The sequence below is a fragment of the Myxine glutinosa genome, unplaced genomic scaffold, assembly GCF_964187855.1.
Source record: "Myxine glutinosa unplaced genomic scaffold, kmMyxGlut1.1 SCAFFOLD_1734, whole genome shotgun sequence".
In the NCBI taxonomy this organism is placed as follows: domain Eukaryota; kingdom Metazoa; phylum Chordata; class Myxini; order Myxiniformes; family Myxinidae; genus Myxine; species Myxine glutinosa.
In genome coordinates this window covers 27,344-46,419 of record NW_027617829.1, presented here as the reverse complement: position 1 = coordinate 46,419, position 19,076 = coordinate 27,344, and the positions used below count along the sequence as shown (strand labels likewise).

The window sequence follows — 19,076 nt, the reverse complement described above, 5'->3', positions numbered from 1 at the left end:
CCTCCAGGAGGCCGCCCGATGGTTTGCCCCCGTGCCAACATCCCACCACGGTGACCCCCAGTCCTACGTCCCCCCAGCACTTCGCACAGCGGAGCATGTTTTTGTGCGTCACGATGCACATCGGGGGCCACTCCGGCCGCCGTGCGACGGGACGACAAGTCGTTCGTCATCGACATCGGCGGCAGGTCGGACCGGATTGCGGTGGACCGCCTCAAGCCGGCGCAGGTGGACATCGACCAACCACCACGGGTGGCCCTTCTGCCGCGGCGAGGCCGCCCCCCCGTCCACGGTGCCCCCCCACTCGACCGCCCACCACCACACCGGACCCCCCCCCCATGACCCACCAGGGGTCGCTTCGGCCGGGTCATTAGGACCCCCCTCAAATTGACCCTGCCGGTGCAAGTCGATTCTGGGGGGACGTGTGTAGCGGCTACCGCTGGGTTTTCACAATCGCCTTGCACCTATCAAGGACGCGGAGCGATCACCATGCCGGGCTCGTCCAGGACGCCCGGGCAGGCTCGCCCTCAACTTGCCAGGCCGCAGCCAGGCCGCTCGGCCACGCCCCCTCTCGCCTTTCCTGGGCAAACACTCCGGGATAATGTGTATATATATTGCTGCCCGATAAACGGGCTTTTCAGAGTACCTGAGTGTTTTGTTTGAATAAAGCAACTCGGACGAATTCCAGCTTTTTGTCGCGTCCATTCTTCCGATCGACGTGGGAGCCCGAGCTCCTTCAACACTTCCTTTTTTCCCAACAGCCTCATCGTGGATCACTAATTTAGATTCAGATGACATCAATCTACATTGAACATGCTGCTTCTAATCTCCCAACAATGGATGGAGGCCCTTAACGGCAAACTTGACATCAAGGCTGTTTCTCTGAACACATGTTGTGCTTTCGATACAATCTGACATCCTGCATTGCTCCTCAAGCACTGCCCAGGGCTGGATTAAGGGACAGGTGACCCAGGCGGATGCTTGGGGTGCCAGGCTCAGGGAGCAGGGGTGGGGGTGGGGGTAGAGGCGGAAAATGGTCTTGGGGTGAGCCTTTACCGAAGATAAAACAAGGAATCACCAAAATTTGGTGCTAGAAGAGGCCATTCAGATTTCATCAATCATGCTTGCACTACACCAACATTAGGGTGTGTTCCATTACAAACTAGATGGTATTTATAGAATACTTACCATGCGGTCAACTTGGTGTGAGCCAACTCTTCTGTTTTTGAACGTTTTTTTGTTTTTGATCCAATATGGCTGCCAGACCACATGAGCGATGACATCATAAATTTAGATTCTCTAAATCTGGGGTTCCCAACCTTTTTTGTGTTATGGCCCCCTTGGCTCCCAGAGCACATCCACAAGACCCCCTTCCTTTTCACGATGGCCGAGTGGCGGAGCGCATGTAAGCAGGCTAGGCGGGTCTGTGAGCATGCCCCCCAGAGATTTTTTGATTTCTAGATGCTCTGTGGTGCATTCTGCGAGGTGTTATTTTCCTTTAATTGGCTATTTTGTTTGTATGAGAATTGGTAAATTATTACACAGAAAATGAGGAATTCCAAGTCACCAACATGAACATTTATTTCCATAGTTTTTTTCTGTTCCTTACTGGCTCCCAACTACATCGTTTTTGGAAGAAGCAAACAAAGCAACGTCGCTCGAATGATGCTTGTTTGATATGAGATATTAATATTATCAGTAGCAACACGATGGACAGCATAAAATAGAACTGTCACACAAGAAAACAGTATGAAAAGGTTCCAAGTCAAGAATATGTGAAAACTAAAAACCTCTGTTGTGTCTGTATTTAACGCAGTGTGTTATAATCTCACAAAAATAAACTCAAATCGACAACTCAGGTAATCAAAACTAGGGATGCGGTGCATGCGCCGTAAAAGTGAATTAAAAACTCAGTGGGATGGCTGAAATTGCATTTTAGCTACCAATTGGGGTATCCGTGGTTGAGTCAGTCGGGGCACAGCGGAGGTCATCTTCCACGTGGGGGCGATTACGCTGTTTCGATTTGATATTCAACAGCGTGGAAAACCCTGCTTCGCAGAGATAGGTAGACGAGAATAGCAGTAGCACCCGGATAACTATCTGGCTGATATTAGGGAAGTGACCCATTCCCACCCAAAAACTCCATCAAGCTCTTCTCTTCAAACAAAAACAAAAAAATATATTTAATTTTTAGTATGGTTCAAATTACCCCATGGCCCCCCGAGAAATACACCATCCCACCCACCCCCCCCCAGGGGGCCATGGCCCCCAGGTTGGGAACCACGGCTCTAAATTGTTGCATAGATCATGCTCAATTCAATTTCAAACTGATCAGAGTAAGCGTTGTCCCTGTCGAATGACGTCATAATTATGGCACCAATGACATCATCGTTAACACCTATTCCCTATGTTGACCTCAAAAATAGATGGTGGTTGAATTCAGTGACCATATATATAAATCCTCTTAGAAGTTCAAGTCAATCAAATGAAAATTGGTGATTTTAGAAATTTGGCCGATGTTGACCTTTTGGCCTGTGTTTACCTAAGATAATAATACGTGGTTGAATTCAGTGACCAGATATGCAAGTCCTCTTCAAATTTCAAGTCAATCGGATGAAAATTGAGGATTTTAGAAATGTGGCCCATGTTGACCTTTTGGCCTATGTTGACCTCAAATATACTTGGTGGTTGAATTCAGTGACCAGATATGCAAGTCCTCTTCAAATTTCAAGTCAATCGGATGAAAAGAGGATTTTAGAAATTTAGCAAAGTTGGTGACCTTTGGCCTATGTTGACCTTTTGACCTATTGACTGCAAAAACAATAGGCTTCTTGCTTTTGGCCAACTCTATCATTTGGTGAAGTTTCGTGAAGATAGTTTGAAAATTGTGACGTGTAGGCCGGTGACAGACAGACAGAACCACAAAAACAAAAGACCAATATACTTGAAAAATCTTCGATTTTGCAAGTAATAGGACGGATCAAAATCTTGTCATACATGTACTAAACTAAGCCACTTCAATTCAAGTAGTCCAAGACTAATGTACACAACCTATGCAATGATGATATTAACCAGGAGTAGTACGAAACCGTCATCCGTTGTTACAATTGCGATGAGAAATGAAACTATTGTACTGAAAGCACATTGGGTGGTGAACAAAACTAACGAACCTTCAGGACAGCATGGAGGTTCAAATCCAAATTAGCCACAACTTCCACAACAGATTTAACTTCAGACAAATCTCTCCATATCAATTTTTTTCGGAATATTTATTTATTTATTTATTTTTCGGAATATTTTTAATATTTTTATTTTCGGAAAATTTATTTTAATTTTTTTTTCGGAATATTTATTTTATTTTTATTGGAATGTTTTTTCGGAATATTAATTTTATTTTTTCCTTTTCGGTAAATGTATTTTAATTTTTTTTTTTTTTTTTTACAAATAGATAATTTTTTTCGGAATAATTAAAATCATACTCAGCGTGCAGAAAATAACCAGAATTGCTATTAAATACATTAATTAGCTTGTAGTTGTATTCATCTATATAATAATAGCGTAAGGACTCGACTTTGTTATCCCTTTTACGCCGCACTCAGTGACCCGATGCCCACGGCACTAATGAGTAATGGATTTACGATCTACGAACCGCGCTCTTTGTTTATCACGTACAGCCATACTCGAAATATCTGAATTAGCCGACGTTGTAGTCCAGGAATAATAGATTTAACCCGGAACAAATTCAAACAAAGCTGAAAATTTCAGGATATGTTCAGAAAACTGTCCTGAATAACATACTAAAATTCCCCAGACATCCGCCTTGTGCTTCAGCGGAAATTCAAGATGGCGTCCAAAATGGCGGCAATTTTGGCATTTTATCATATTACCACCTAAAAACATGATAGAAATGCAAACAGGGTGTCAAAATACATGTTTTCAAGCACGAGGATTGTTTTAAAGATTACATTATGAGTTTATATGACATATGTGTCATTCGATCGATTATGAACAATTTCAACTACTTATAAAATTATATTTTATCATCGCCTTCATCACTGTCAGGAAAAACTGGTCTAGTCTCTTCATCTTCTCCATCTTCATCCAGCAGTGATGGAAATGGTGCAGCATTGTTGCAGGTCTGGCCATTGCACTTGACGCATAAGGTGACTTATGCGTCATGATGATATTATGCAATGATGCGCGACGAGCCACAGCCATCTGCTTTGCAGCAACATGATACCATGTTTAGCAGAGTGTCAGGGGCAATGGGCTGGTCTGTTTCAACGGGAATGAGATTGTTATCCTGCAGTCTCCATCCCCACTCTGTTGGCTGCAAGGGATTGCCTGGGAAGTGGTGGTTTGCATGTTATGGTCAAACAAGATGTTACTGGATGTGGCTTTCTTTGCCCGCCGCTGTTGTTCAACTGCCTTTGTGGAGCTGGTGTTATAGCCATCAAATACAACAGTGTTGCCTGCTCCATAATGTTTCAAAGTATAGGAAACGTAACAATGACACACATCACTGTACTTCGATGGTTGTGGCCAGAACACCGACTGCAACAGATGACCCCCATCCACAACGTAGCGACACTTGTCGGGCATGTCCGGCTGTGCAGGGACAAATGACTTCAGGAGTGTACCTAGGGCACTCTTGTTTGTCTTCCGCATGGCACCATCATGAAACAGGGAAGAAGGTTGAGGGCCAAGTTCGTATGCCAGAAACTCTTCCAGGTCCGAGCTAGTCTTCAAGACACCGTTTATCTTGTTGAAGAAGAGATCAGGATTCACGACTGTGTTTTGCCCCCTGATGTTGATGCTATTATGCTTATCATTCAACGTCTTCACTTTGTCGCTGCGGTGCAGTGTGATCTCTGTGAAGCGTTTGCCGGCTATCCTAGAGGCCGCAGTAAGACCAACGGTCACTGCATCATCACAGTTGACCGAGACATCAGCTACAACTCCAGTCGCGATTGACACCAGACGGTCTCGTTGATAACCAGCAAATGGTGGATGCGCCTGCAACCACTGCACGAAAACACCATGATCCGTGTTGAATTTTTTTTTGGTGGATGAACGGAGATCCTTATGTTGTTCCGAGTTAGTTGTGTGTACACCAGTGAACTCCTCCAGATCATCACAGACAGGGACACTTTGAGGTAAAGCATGAACCCATTTTGCCAAGGTACTGTCGGTAATACCTCGACCATGGGTCAATAGGTCATTCCCCCACTCATTTTCAGCATCCTCATCAAGAACTGCTTGATTGTTTGATCAGAGAAATTCCCAGCCCAGAATTAATTAGCTCGGCGGATTGTGAAGTAACCTTCGTCAGTGAACAAACTATACTCATCAGGTGGCATGACTTTGTTGATGGATTCCATCTGCTGGAGGTAGAGTCTGGCAGATTTGGCATAAGGAAGATGACCAGCTGCGTGGAAATGTGGAATCATCTCCCTCACACTGTGAAGGTGGAGCTTCCAATCACCTGTCCTCTCAGCTCTGACAAAGTTCAGCATCAGGATAACCTGATGGATGTATTGCACCCATAGCTTGCCAGTTCTACTATGGCTAGCTGCTTGGTCAAGCTGTTGTGACAGTAGTTGGTGGAACTGCGTAACAATTTCGTCCTCTACTGCATTAGCTTCTACAATTTCGTCCTCTTTATCTCTCTGACCATTCTCAGAGAGCCTCCTCAGCATCGACGAGTCTGGCATTTCACTCAGGCCAACTGGCATGGTCTTCAAGCAGCCATCAATCATCTGGACTGGTCTCCCATCTCTACCACCTCTGACATCAAATCATCCTGGGAATTCTTCCAAAGTAAATTGCTCTCTCTCTCATGCACAGATTTATCCCATCTCGTCTTCAGTTGTCATACCCTTCCTCCCGTCCATGGTACACGGAATCTTGTGGTGAGGCTATTGCCCTGAAACAACTTGCTTTAGTCTCATGGAAAGCAAATCCAACGGAAGGAAATCTCATTTCCTTTCACAAAGCCAGAAACAAGTGTGTGTCCACCCTCAGAAGAGCCAGTAAACAATATCTCTCCATTCTCAGGACCGAACTCTATCTGTCTCCCTCTTCCAAATCCTGGTGGCGTCTGGTCAAATCTGTTTCTGGTGTTTGTTCCCCCTCCATCCCCTCCCTCACCTCAAATGGCCACACGGCTGACTCTGCACGTGAAAAAGCTGAATGCCTCAACTCTGTGTTTGCCTCTAAATCTTGTGTCCCAAACCAATCCCTCTCTGTACCCACCGTACCCAATCGTACCCAGCTGCTCCTGGACTCTGTGTCCTTTCCTCCTGACAAGGTGGAAAAGTTTCTGTCAACCCTCGACTCGGATTCTGCAACTGGACCTGACGACATCAGCCACGGGTCCTAAAATCCTGTTCTTCCGCTCTTTCACTCCCTCTCTCTGTTCTCTTCACCCTCTCTTTTGCTCAAGGTCATCTTCCATCTGCTTGGAAATCGGCCAACATCACTGCTTTGCACAAAAAAGGTGCAAAAACAGATCCCAGCAACTACAGACCAATCAGCCTTCTCCCAATTATCAGCAAAGTCATGGAATCCATCATTGCTTCAGATATGAAATCTTTCCTCTTCTCCAATGGCTTTATCTCTGATCAACAATTTGGTTTCAGACCTGGACACTCTACTCTGGACATGCTGCTTCTGCTTTCTCAAAAATGGATGGAGGTCCGCAATGCCAAACAGGAAATTAGAGCAGTCTCCCTTGACATATCACGTGCCTTCGATATGGTCTGGCACCCCGCTCTGCTCACCAAACTCTCCTCTTTTGGTATCTATGGAAATCTCCATGCATGGCTGGCGGACTTCCTCTCTAGTCGTAGTCAACGTGTGGCCCTGAATGGGTTTCTCTCATCTCCTCTTCCTGTTCAGGCTTGAGTTCCACAAGGCAGTGTTCTGGGCCCTGTGCTTTTTCTGGTCTTCATCAATGATCTCTCTGACTCTCTTGAAAATCCTCTGTATCTCTTTGCTGATGACTCTACTCTCTGTCGCTCCATTCTTCATCCCTCAGATCGGCAGTCTGCAGCCTCCTCTCTCTGCAGACCTGGACAAAATCACAGACTGGGCAAACAAGTGGAACATGTCCTTCAATCCTGACAAATCTCACACTCTTACGATGTCTCTCCGAAAAGACCGACTGGACAACCCTCCCATCCACTTTCTGAATAATCCTCTCCAAGAAGTTCTGTCACTCAAGCTTTTGGGTCTCACTATCTGCCATGATCTTTCCTGGGAAAACCACATTTCAAATCTGGCCTCCAAAGCCAGTCGCCGACTGGGCATCCTCCGTCGTGCGAAGTCCTTCCTTGGCACACCTGAGCTCCTCACCACATACAAGGCTTTCATCCGCAGCTCAATGGAATACTGCTCTCTCCTCTGGGCTGGTGCTCCTGCCTCACACCTAGCTCGTCTTCTCGCTGTTGAAACCAAAGCATTCAGAATCATTGGAATCTCCCGCGATGAAGCTAACTCCAAGGGCCTCTCACTCACTCACCGCAGGCAGGTTGGTGGTCTTTCCGTCTTCTACCGACTCCTCTCTGCCCTTGCCCCCCCAGCTCTCTCTGGCCTCTGTCCCGCAAATATTCCTACAGGTCGCACAAGATCTGCCTGCAACCCTCTTATGGTCAAACTGCCAAAATCAAGACTCTCTGCTCACCTTCACTCCTTCATTCCTCTTTTCTCCCACCCCTGGAACAAACTCCCTCACTCTCTTCAATCCCACTCCACCCTCCAGGTCTTTAAAACAGCTGTTCACCACCATCTCTTATCTTTCCCCATCCAAAACCTTGATCTTTTCTACCCCCGCTAATTTCACCCCAATTCAACTTTTTTGAAATACCAACTTCTGTCCTGGAAGTCCTTGGTGTCCTTGTGTTTTCTAATTCTTCCTCCCCCCCTCTCCCCCCCTTCCCATGCCTCCTCCCCGCAAGCCCTCTCCCTTCCACACATCTCCCTGCTCTCAAATGTTGTGTTTGTGTGCTTCCCCTTCTCTCCCCATCTTGTCTTCCGCTCCCTCTTTTTATATATTTTGTTTGTCTGGTTGATTTGTTTGTGAAGTAAATGTTAGCTCTTTCACGAGCCTCGATTCAGTATACAAAAAAGAAAAAAGAAAAAAAAAAGCAGTGCCTACATCTTGGTGAATAGTGTTGTCGTGCACACAGGCCAGGTGTTCTCTGTCAGTCTGGTTTAACGAGTCAGACTTCTCCAGCAGGACACTTATGAGAGCTAACAAGGAGAGAATGTTAGCCCGCACTACTCGAGAGTAAGCATGGCCAGTCAGCATGTGTACCACAGACCCATTGGCATACACTTCCCCACAGTTCTGCTAACCCACTCCGACATGATATGGCCTATACTACCAAGATATGACATCAGAGATGAAATCCACCAAGTCGAACAATTACTCTGTCCAAGTCGTTGGAAGCAGCAACTATTTCTGAAGCCTTCTGGAACAAAGGCTGATCAAAAGTTACAGGACAGATTTTCAGATCATGTTTTTCACTTTGTTCTTGGGTAAAACACAGTGCAGAGTAGATGGTGCTGGGGTTACTAGGATCAAGATTGATGAAGGGGAGAGTTTCAATTCTGGAGGTATGAAACTCGACATTCCTCAACAGTTTTCATGAATCCACTCCAAGGAACTCGAGATGAAAGGTTCAACACATACCCAAGCATCCAAACCAAATCAAAAGCTGTCGCTTGAAGAATTTGACTGTCAGAAATGTTCAGAGACAACTGTTACACACTGAAGCCCAGGAACTGGCGGTTTGCTGTAAGTCTTGATGGGGATTTACGCAAATGTACCTAATAGCTCTGTTGATGGTGCTTTCGCTGTGCGCTTGATGGGCGACTTATCCACTGTTCCGGAAGGAGTTACACATGCTATTCCACCCATAGCATGAAATGTGTTGTGACCGGTCAGCGTAGCTACGTTGAAGTCCGCATTGTCAAACACAAATTGCGTAAAACCATTCAAGCCATAGGAAGGTTCGCAAGTGGGTATTAGACTATTCTCAAAGCATTGCACTTCCTTGTAATCGTCAGCAAAGGTGATACTGCTCAGGATATCTATCAGCTCACGTGAGGCGTAGTTGCGATGTATGTACAATGCAATGGCAAGTAGCAATGGTGAGCTAAATGACCTCGGCCTGCAGGTTGAAATGATGGAATGGGCTATGGCCGTGCACCGTCTGTTTACAACTCGAGACTGTTTATCCTTCGGATCTAGCAATTTTTGCAAGAAACGCTTTAGTGAGTCAGGAATCAAGGTGTTACCATTCTCAGTGTCTTTCATTGTGGGGTATGCAGCGAGATCATAAATTGATAAGCGAATATCATCAAGAATAATTGATGCAGCCATTTCAATTATTAGATCATTTTCGTTATAATTCCCAGTTGTTCTGTCGGTCACCCACTTTTCACGAAGGATCCGGTGCGCAGAGTCACGAAAACTGACAATGCTCGTCTTTCCAGGGATACTTGTGATGATGATGTCCTCACCATAACGTTCGTTCAGCTTCTGTTTGAAGGATTTGATGGAATACCCTTCTTCACCTTGAAGAAACGTTTCCATATGTTCCATGAGCACCGAAATATAAAACTGACATTCATCATTCTCATCTATAAATGAACAGTGTATTGAAGGCATAATCTCTTACAGCGTCAGCTGGTTTGCCAACAGATTGTGTTTTCTCAGTATTAGTAAAGAACTCAACACCACAGGCTCTATGGTATTTGGCCTCAGCTGCTACCAAATCTATGACAGCATCTATTCTCTTGGCAACTTTGTTGCCCCACTCATCACATCTTTCTCTTGCGCGTTTTGAAACACTGTCCTTATATTCAATGGTCTGAACATTGCTGAAGGGTTTCCTTCGTTTGAGTGTGATTTTGCTACTTGTTTCTATCATAGCGGATATATCATATATTTCTTTTTTAGATTGTCCTTGGCACAAGCAACACAATTCAAGCAAGGTCAAGCGCATAACGTCTTAGCGGAGACACAATGTGCCAAAAATCATAAACTTACCAGTAGTATGTTCTTGAGTACTTTAGATACAGTTTGTTCATTTCTCTATCACAATCAAATACATTGATTTGTGATGATGCTAAAAGTGACAACACAGTGACGTGAGACTACTACTGAGAAGTCAGGTCATCTAGCGTGACATCATTCGCCTATGACGTCAATACCATCGCGTCGCCCAGTGGGAATAAGACATATTATAAAATAAACCTAGTATAAACCTATAATAGAATAAACCTAGGTCCTAAGAGCCTAGATAATATGTTTCAAAGTTACGGCCGTTTTTGGCCAACAATAACCTTGATAAATATCATTTGACCTTGAAAATGACATAAATCCTATAAACTCATAATGTAATCTTTAAAACAATCCTCGTGCTTGAAAGCATGTATTTTGACACCCTGTTTGCATTTCTATCATGTTTTTAGGTGGTAATATTATAAAATGCCAAAATTGCCACCATTTTGGACGCCATCTTGAATTTCCGCTGAAGCACAAGGCGATGTCTGGGGACTTTTAGTATGTTATTCAGGACAGTTTTCTGAACATATCCTGAAATTTTCAGCTTTGTTTGAATTTGTTCCGGGTTTCACCTTATTTGGTGCTAATGCTCTTGGACTATTGGGGCCCAAAAGCATCCGATTAACTGCCGATACGACGCCATCGTATTGGCGTCTGCTGGGGTGAAGGCGAAGCAAGCCGTCTGCTGAGTGGACAGGCGAAGGCGAAGCAAGCCGTCCGCTGAGTGGACAATCCCAGAGTGGTGCTATGCCGATTCCTATTACGAATCCATTCATTTTTCAAAAGTATATCGTAGCGCTGTCATTTAAGTCGATTGCAATAAATACGTTGTTCATATACGCACTCTTCATTCTCATCTTTCTTCCTAACTCTTACTCGGACAAGCAAATCCCCTTTGCCATCCATAATGGTACACTCTATCCATACACCACATCCTCCCTTCCGTGGATGTTCCACGGGTTTCGGCTAGTACCAACTATAGGTACACCGAGTTATCTAGAGTTGCAGACAACCAGACCAACTTTCAAATTTGCAGCTCGGTAACGATAAATCGATCAGCAGGGATATAATGATCGACGCGAAGGTGAAGACCAGCTCACCATTTCCGGCGATCCTCGCATTCACGAAGACCACCACGAGACCGGCCAACAAGGCGGCCAATGGCACCGTGACCATGACGTAACGATGTCCGCAGACCGATCGATGAAACACGCAGCACCCCGTCCACCTTCCAAACAAATGTCCAAAAGGAGTTCCACCCAGCCGTTCGTGCGAAACACGAGTTCAGCTACCACAGGTGGCAGGTGAGGATAATGATTGGGACGTGGCAGGTGAGGATAATGATTGGGACGTGCCAGCGAATCAGATTCCTCGTTAAGTATGTTATAATCAGGGGCGGATCCAGGAATTTCAAGGCGGGAGCAGCAGAATTGTGATGACTAATGGGCCAAATTGGGGAAACTGGTGAGCAGACTTGGCCAGCCAGAGTCCTTGGTCAAAACAAGAATGGCCGCACTGTGGTCACAACCTGCAACAAAATCGGAACGATTTTGGGTCTTCGGAACGTGGCGGGCCGATTGGGAAACACATTCAAAACACTTTAAAAATATGAACACCGTAACTGGGAAACACACATGTAATGTGTTATAAAATAAATAATTCGACACCTCTCACCATGTCACCCTCCCCACTGTTATATCAGAACGAGCCGATTCGTCACACAGTCACGGATTGTTTAACCCCAACATGGGACCGTTCAAAAATTACGTAACGCTATTTATTTTAGTAATGTAAGCACAATAGTTAGTTAGTTATTATATGTAAGCACAATAGTTAGTTATATGTAAGCATAATAGTTAGTTATTATATGTAAGCACAATAGTTAGTTATATGAAAGTAAAATAGTTAGTTATTATATGTAAGCACAAGAGTTAGTTAGTTATAATATGCAAGCAAAATAGTTAGTTAGTTATTATATGTAAGCACAATAGTTATAATATGTAAGCTCAATAGTTAGTTATAATATGTAAGCACAAAAGTTATTTCGTTAACCCCACCAACAAAGGTGGATGGAGGTTATGTTTTCACCCCTGTCTGTCCGTTTGTCTGTCCGTTTGTGAACAAAATATCTCAAAAGGTTGTGGACAGATTCGGACGAAATTTGGCAGAGATGTAGCGTATGTGACATCGACGAAATGATTCGATTTTGGTGAAGATCCGGATTCAGATCTGTCTACTAGAATTTTTCAAGTGATTCTTCACCTTTGGAAGATAGGGCTAAAACCAACATATAGCAGGATATCTTAAAAAGTTGTGGATGGATTTGGACGAAACTTGGTGGACCGGTTGGGTGTCTGACAAGGACGATTCGATTGGATTTTGGTGAAGATCTGAGTATGGATTCGGATATGAGAGTTATTTAATTTTTTAAGTGATTCTTCACCATTGGGAGAAAAGGCTAAAACCAACATATAATATAGCAGGATATCTAAAAAAAAATCATGGATGGATTTGGACGAAACTTGGTGGACAGGTTGTGTGTGTGACAAGGAAGAATCGATTCAATTTTGGTGAAGATCCGGCTACTAGCATTTTTTAAGTGATTCTTCATCATTGGGAGATAGGGCCAAAAACGATACACAACAGGATATCTCAAAGGTTGTGGACAGATTTGGACGATACTTGGTGGACCGGTTGGGTGTCTGACAAGGACGATTCAATTCGATTTTGGTGATGATCTGAATATGGATTCGGATATAATAATTATTTAATTTTTTGAGTGATTCTTCACCATTGGGAGTTAGGGCTAAAACCAACATATAGCAGGATATCTAAAAAAATTATGGATGGATTTGGACGAAACTTGTTGGACAGAGATGTATTTAAGAGTCTTTGGAGCCTTTGGACCCTGGACCCTGAAGACCGAAAAGACCCCAAAATATCCAAAAGACCGTTAAAGACCCAGAAGACTGAAAAGACCCCGAAGACCCAAAATACACCATAGACCCTTAAAGTGTTTGTGACAAGGAAGAATCGATTCAATTTTGGTGAAGATCCGGATCCGGATCCGGCTACTATAATTCTTTGATTCTTCACCATTGAGTGATATGGCCAACCAGGCGGAGGTATACTATCTACTGAGTGCCGTTCTAGTTATAATATTATGTAAGCACAATTGTTAGTTATTTGAATTCCGGGATCTTCTTGGAGAAAGTTCTGGTTGTTGTTTTTTTGTCGCCAATGCGGAGGGAAGTGTGGCCTTGAGGTTCTTGAACTCTTCGTGCGTGCTGCGCTCGTTTAGATTAATTGTTACTCTGTGCGGTTCTGGAAGGAATATACTGCCTTGGAAGAAACCCGTGTCCTGATCCTTTCGTTCATCTATTTCTATGTAACACCCACGAACATAAATTGAGTGTTAGTAATTTGTGTGCATCCAATATCATCTACCATATAAAAGTGTGTGTGTGTGTGTGTGTGTGTGTGTGTGTGTGTGTGTGTGTGTGTGTGTGTGTGTGTGTGTGTGTGTGTGTGTGTGTGTCCCTTGGCTAGGTTTTAAAGGCTTTGAGTCGTGTTTTAGGAGGGATTTGAGTTGGGGGGTTAAAGGGCAATATTTGAACACGACTGTGTGTCAACCGGTTAAAAGACCCAAAAGACCCCAAGGACTCAGAAGACCCCCAAGGACTCTTAAGATGCAAAATATCCCGAAGACCCAAAAGGCTGAAAAGATCCAAAAGACCATAAAGACCCAAAATACCCCGAGGACCCCAAAGACTGAAAAGACCCAATGGACTCCAAAGACCCAAAATATCCCAAAGACCCAATGGGCCCCAAACACCCAAAATACCTGGAAGACCCAAAATGCGTGATCTACGCAACAATTATATCGGAGAATGTAAATGTATGATGTCATCGGTCATGTGGTCTGGCAGCCATAATTGATCAATAGTGGGGCGGCTTAGCCCAAATATTCAAAAGAATTGTGCATTTTGTGATACAAGCACCAAATTTGGCACAAATGTACATTAATATGTTGCGAACATTTTCAGATATTGGGCCACTTGAAATTCCGTAATTTTTTTTTTCATATTTTTTCAAATTTCGTAATTTCAAATTTTTCGGGTGACACCGTCACAATTTCGGTCTTCGAGGCCGGCCGATAGGCAAAGTGTGACCGGAAGGGACGAGGTTCTCCTGACCACGTGGCCCTCGATCTGGGAAGCGAGAGGCGTTCCATTAGTGGACGCGCCCCTCACGCCCGACTTTTGGGCGGCCCCGGCAGGCCGTTTGTTTTGACGTTCCGTGACAGGCCCCGCACCCCCACCTCCGGGCCGACCGGAAGCTTGTGCTGAGTACATCATACCTGAACAACTCAGTGAGGCAGAACACAGCAGTGCACACCAGGGTGACCCCTTCAGTGCATAAACCAATTAACCTGTCCACTGCAGGGCATATAGAAATGAAGTTATTTTCTGCATATAATAATAATATAAGTTCAGTTCTATATAACAATTTCTGTTATCACCACTACCACTACAACTACCACTACTACAAGCTTTGTCTGGAATTTTGTGGACTAACAGACATACAGACAGGCTGGGATCAAAACATTACCTCCTTCCACCATTGAGTGTAGAGGTAAACATCATGGAAATTATATCATGCCCTAGATTTAATTCCTGCTTACCCGTGTATTTGCTTCACTGGTTCACAAGGTCTTTTGCATACATGTAATTCAGACTCTCGTCTTCATTGCTGACCACACAATGTTCGCAACATATTAATGTACATTTGTGCCAAAGTTGGTGCTTGTATTACAAAATGCACAATTCTTTTGAATATTTGGGCTAAGCCGCCCCACTATATCGGCCGGCCTCGAAGACCGAAATTGTGACGGTGTCACCCGAAAAATTTGAAATTACGAAATTTGAAAAAAATTGAAAAAAAAAATTACGGAATTTCAAGTGGCCCAATATCTGAAAATGTTCGCAACATATTAATGTACATTTGTGCCAAATTTGGTGCTTGTATCACAAAATGCACAACAGGTTTGCTATGCTGCTACACTACAAAGAAAAAAACCCTTTAAAAAACAAAAGAGTTGGCTCGCACCAAGTTTACTGCACGGGTAAGTATTGTATGAATAGCATCTAATTTTAAGAATGTTTTATTTATAATTGTACATTCTGCACTCCATCCGCAGAAATATTCACATTTGCTCTTTGAACAACTTTCACTTTCACCCCTGAACATTTGTCTCCTCTTCCGCTGCCAAGCAATGGTTTTCTGGTGTAAGGGAGATTGCATGAAGGATTTATGAAAAAGGAATGAGGTAGAGGAGGGTAATTAAAAAAAAAAAAAAAAAAAAAATGTCCTTCTTTACCAACAGTTGCCATTTCATACATTGGGAAAGACTTTCAGAAAGTGACGTTTCCCAAAACAGTTTGAATGGAATGGACTTCTGGGGAGCAATTGTAGATATTTTTTCTGTGCAAATTTTTTTTTCGATGAATGAATAAGTTCACGTCAATGACGTCACTATACAATTACCACTATTATAATTAAATAAACAAATTTGTCATTTTATATGGAGTTTATGCATGCCCTCCATACAATTGACCAATCTGATAACAGCTGTGTGTCCTCCAGGAGATTGGACAACTTACATAATGTGATGTTTCGTGAGAGTTCCTGAAGCCATGGAGACCGTGGTTTTGCTATTTCGTTCAGTAAAGTCCAAAGACAACCCATGAGCTCCAGCGAAGCTTTTAACACGAGATGTGTGCAGACATCGTGCTCTTGGCCTAACTTGTGCACTAAACAAATTATCACTCGGTTCATCATGGACACGTTTGTATTGAACGAACCCTGTGAGCCAGTGCCGTATATTAACAGAGTCTGGCCAGCCTTTGATCTGCTCAACTACCGCCGTGATTGGTCGAGCCCACGTCACGTGGTTTACAGGCGCCATTTTGCATACCACCTCAGCCGAGCAGCTTTCCCGCTGCACCCATTCCGTGCCATTGCTTCGTATCGTTGCATATTTCAGAGTAATATTTCAATAAAATCAACCAATATGGTGTGTTGTGCCACTTGGGGATGTTCTGTTAGACCAGGACAAGGTCGTATAATGCACAGATTTCCTCGAGACAAGGAACCAAGTGCTATTTGGGCGGTTAAAATAAGCCGAGTTGGATGGAATCCATCACCTTACTCATATTTATGTTCGGTAAGTGAAATCGCTTAATAGATATTGGTTTCAAATCAAAAGTGACATGCCACGTGTGTATTAGGTCTCTGGTGAGCTTAACATTTATTTAGTCAACCATATATATACACAAAGAATTAAGTTAAGCACCCCCCCGTTTTTTTACAACCTCGCACATTACAAGTTTGTTGTCGTCAAAACAGTGTAATATACCCATGATATTGCTATATTTTCTGGAGAAGTGATATTATGGTCACATAAAAACATAACAATCATGCCGTTTTCAATATTTTATTCTGAATAATTTAAGGTGAAATTTTTTGGGAATTTTAGGCATATTTTCACCTCAATTTAAGTATGGAGCTATAGGTCCATCACGGACAGTGTGGATGACGTTTATGTTTTCTAACGTACAGTCATTGTTCTGAGAAGACCTCTAGCGATCTTTGCGTCAATAACGTGTGTAGGACCCACGTGATCGGATGGAGCAAGGTGCTGTGACAACCATCCCCTGGCCTGCGTACAGTCCTGACCTGAACCCCCTCGAGCACGTTCGGGACATGTTGGGACGACAAATTGCGAAGATGGTCCCTCCAATAGCCAATCTGGATGAATTGGAACGTGCATTACATCGGGAATGGAACAACCTGCCACAGCAACGCATACGACGGCTTAAAGGGTCTATGAGACGTAGGGTTGAGTCAGTGATCCGATCACGTGGGTCCTACACACGTTATTGACGCAAAGATCGCTAGAGGTCTTCTCAGAACAATGACTGTACGTTAGAAAACATAAACGTCATCCACACTGTCCGTGATGGACCTATAGCTCCATACTTAAATTGAGGTGAAAATATGCCTAAAATTCCCCAAAAAGTTCACCTTAAATTATTCAGAATAAAATATTGAAAACGGCATGATTGTTATGTTTTTATGTGACCATAATATCACTTCTCCAGAAAATATAGCAATATCATGGGTATATTACACTGTTTTGACGACAACAAACTTGTAATGTGCGAGGTTGTAAAAAAACGGGGGGGTGCTTAACTTAATTCTTTGTGTATATATATATATATATATATATTATTGAAGGAGCAGCGCTCCTGCTTGAGACGGACGAAGTGACGGACAAGACACAAACTCGTCCGAGAAGATGTTTATTGTATAATCATCTCGGGAACTAAAAGCCCGTTTATCGGGTTCCCATATATATATTATATATCCAAGCCAAAAAGCCTACATCAGAACCAAAGCCACGCCTCTCAGGCGAGGCACGCTTTGGTGGTCATGTGACCGACAGGTGCAAAGGTTTATAACCTCGGCGCCGCGGTTTGGCCGCCGGTTACGTCACCGGCTTGGGCCAGGAGATTCTGTTGCTGGTCTCGAGCTTTGGGGGACCCATGGGTCGCTACATTATACATATTCCCTGTAACATTTTTCGTGTACATATGCAGTGTATAGGGTATATTATATATATATATATATATATATATATATATATATATATATATATATATATATAAGGGATTATGTATAATAACTGAAAATCAGGTATTATACATAATCCCTTATTATACATATACCCTGTAACATGCACTGTTTATATATGCTTATATCAAGAAATACTTTTTTATGACACAATATTTGTCACTGTGTGTCAGTTTCCAGAGTAAAGTGTTCTTTGTAAACAACATTTTTTGGGGGAAAATAATAGTTTCCAAATATTATATTGCCAAAAAAAGCAGTTAATTTGGATTGTTTCAATAGATAGGACTCTGCACAACATTGTGGGTGTAGGTTGATATGGAGCCCCAATTCAATCTGAACAGCCTGCACTCCCGTACGGGAGTATTTGTATTATTTATTAATGGAAGAAGTGTGTATATGCTATAAACATAAACTGTTTTTCTTGATTGATAAAGAATAACCTCATGACCAAACAACCATTAAATCAGCGACCAAACAGTAATAACATCGATTCCCTCGTCACAGAACTACAGGATTGCCACAGCTGACACATCTCGCAGTGCCAGCGCGGGAAGTTAGGTATGCAACATGGCGCCAGTATTTCACTTGGCCAGACTCAATATACACGGCACTGCTGTGAGCTGCGAGGTCTTGGGAAGCTTGTAGCAGAACGTACATGCAGAAAAACATACATCAAGGTAAGGGTAGTTTTTTCCTTTAGTCACCAATATGCCTCGACATTGACTGTCCAAAAAATAACCAAGTTTGATTTAAATCCCTTCAGCTGTTCTCAAGTATCACATTTTTACCAGACATGACAGGTTTCACATCGATCGGTGAAGTGGTTTTGGAGATTTTTTTTTTTTATATCGGCTTTCAATGTAATATGGCTGCCAAACCACGTGACGATGTGAGGAGGGATATGAGTATATAATTGGTGGAAGGGATACGGATCAATGTGAATCTCTCATTTTAATGTTCTGGCTACAAGATGCCCAATTGTCGCCATAAAGTGTACCAATCGTTCAAGAAAATTATGTGGAAAGACATTTTACAAGTTATGACGTTCATTCAGGATTTTCTGAAAATTAATGAGAAGTTTGACTTTGTGCTTGGACTTCTCTTAGTTCCATGTGACAAACGACATAATAATTTGTAGATATTGTAAATAAGAAATCTGTACTCACTGAAAAATGTATGAAAAGTCTTTCGGGGGGGGGGGGGGGAGTGGGGGAATAATTAAAAAAAACACTTGTGACGAATATTAATTTTGAGTCGACAGTCGATGCGAACACACAAACATAACGTAACCCGGGCCCACGATGAATCA

At 43.1% G+C, this 19,076-nt stretch overlaps 1 protein-coding gene across 1 annotated transcript in view; it reads right to left on the bottom strand.

Moving 5' to 3' along the window:
* LOC137424178 (ovochymase-2-like) overlaps window positions 1-11,354 on the bottom strand; it is a gene marked incomplete at its 3' end in the record, with an annotated part of 52,495 nt that extends 41,141 nt beyond the window's left edge. Inside the window, exon 1 of the mRNA XM_078769233.1 lies at window positions 11,173-11,354. Coding sequence (XP_078625359.1) covers window positions 11,173-11,248 — 76 coding nt within the window. The remainder of the gene's footprint in view (window positions 1-11,172) is intronic.
* Between the last annotated feature and the right edge of the window lie 7,722 nt (window positions 11,355-19,076).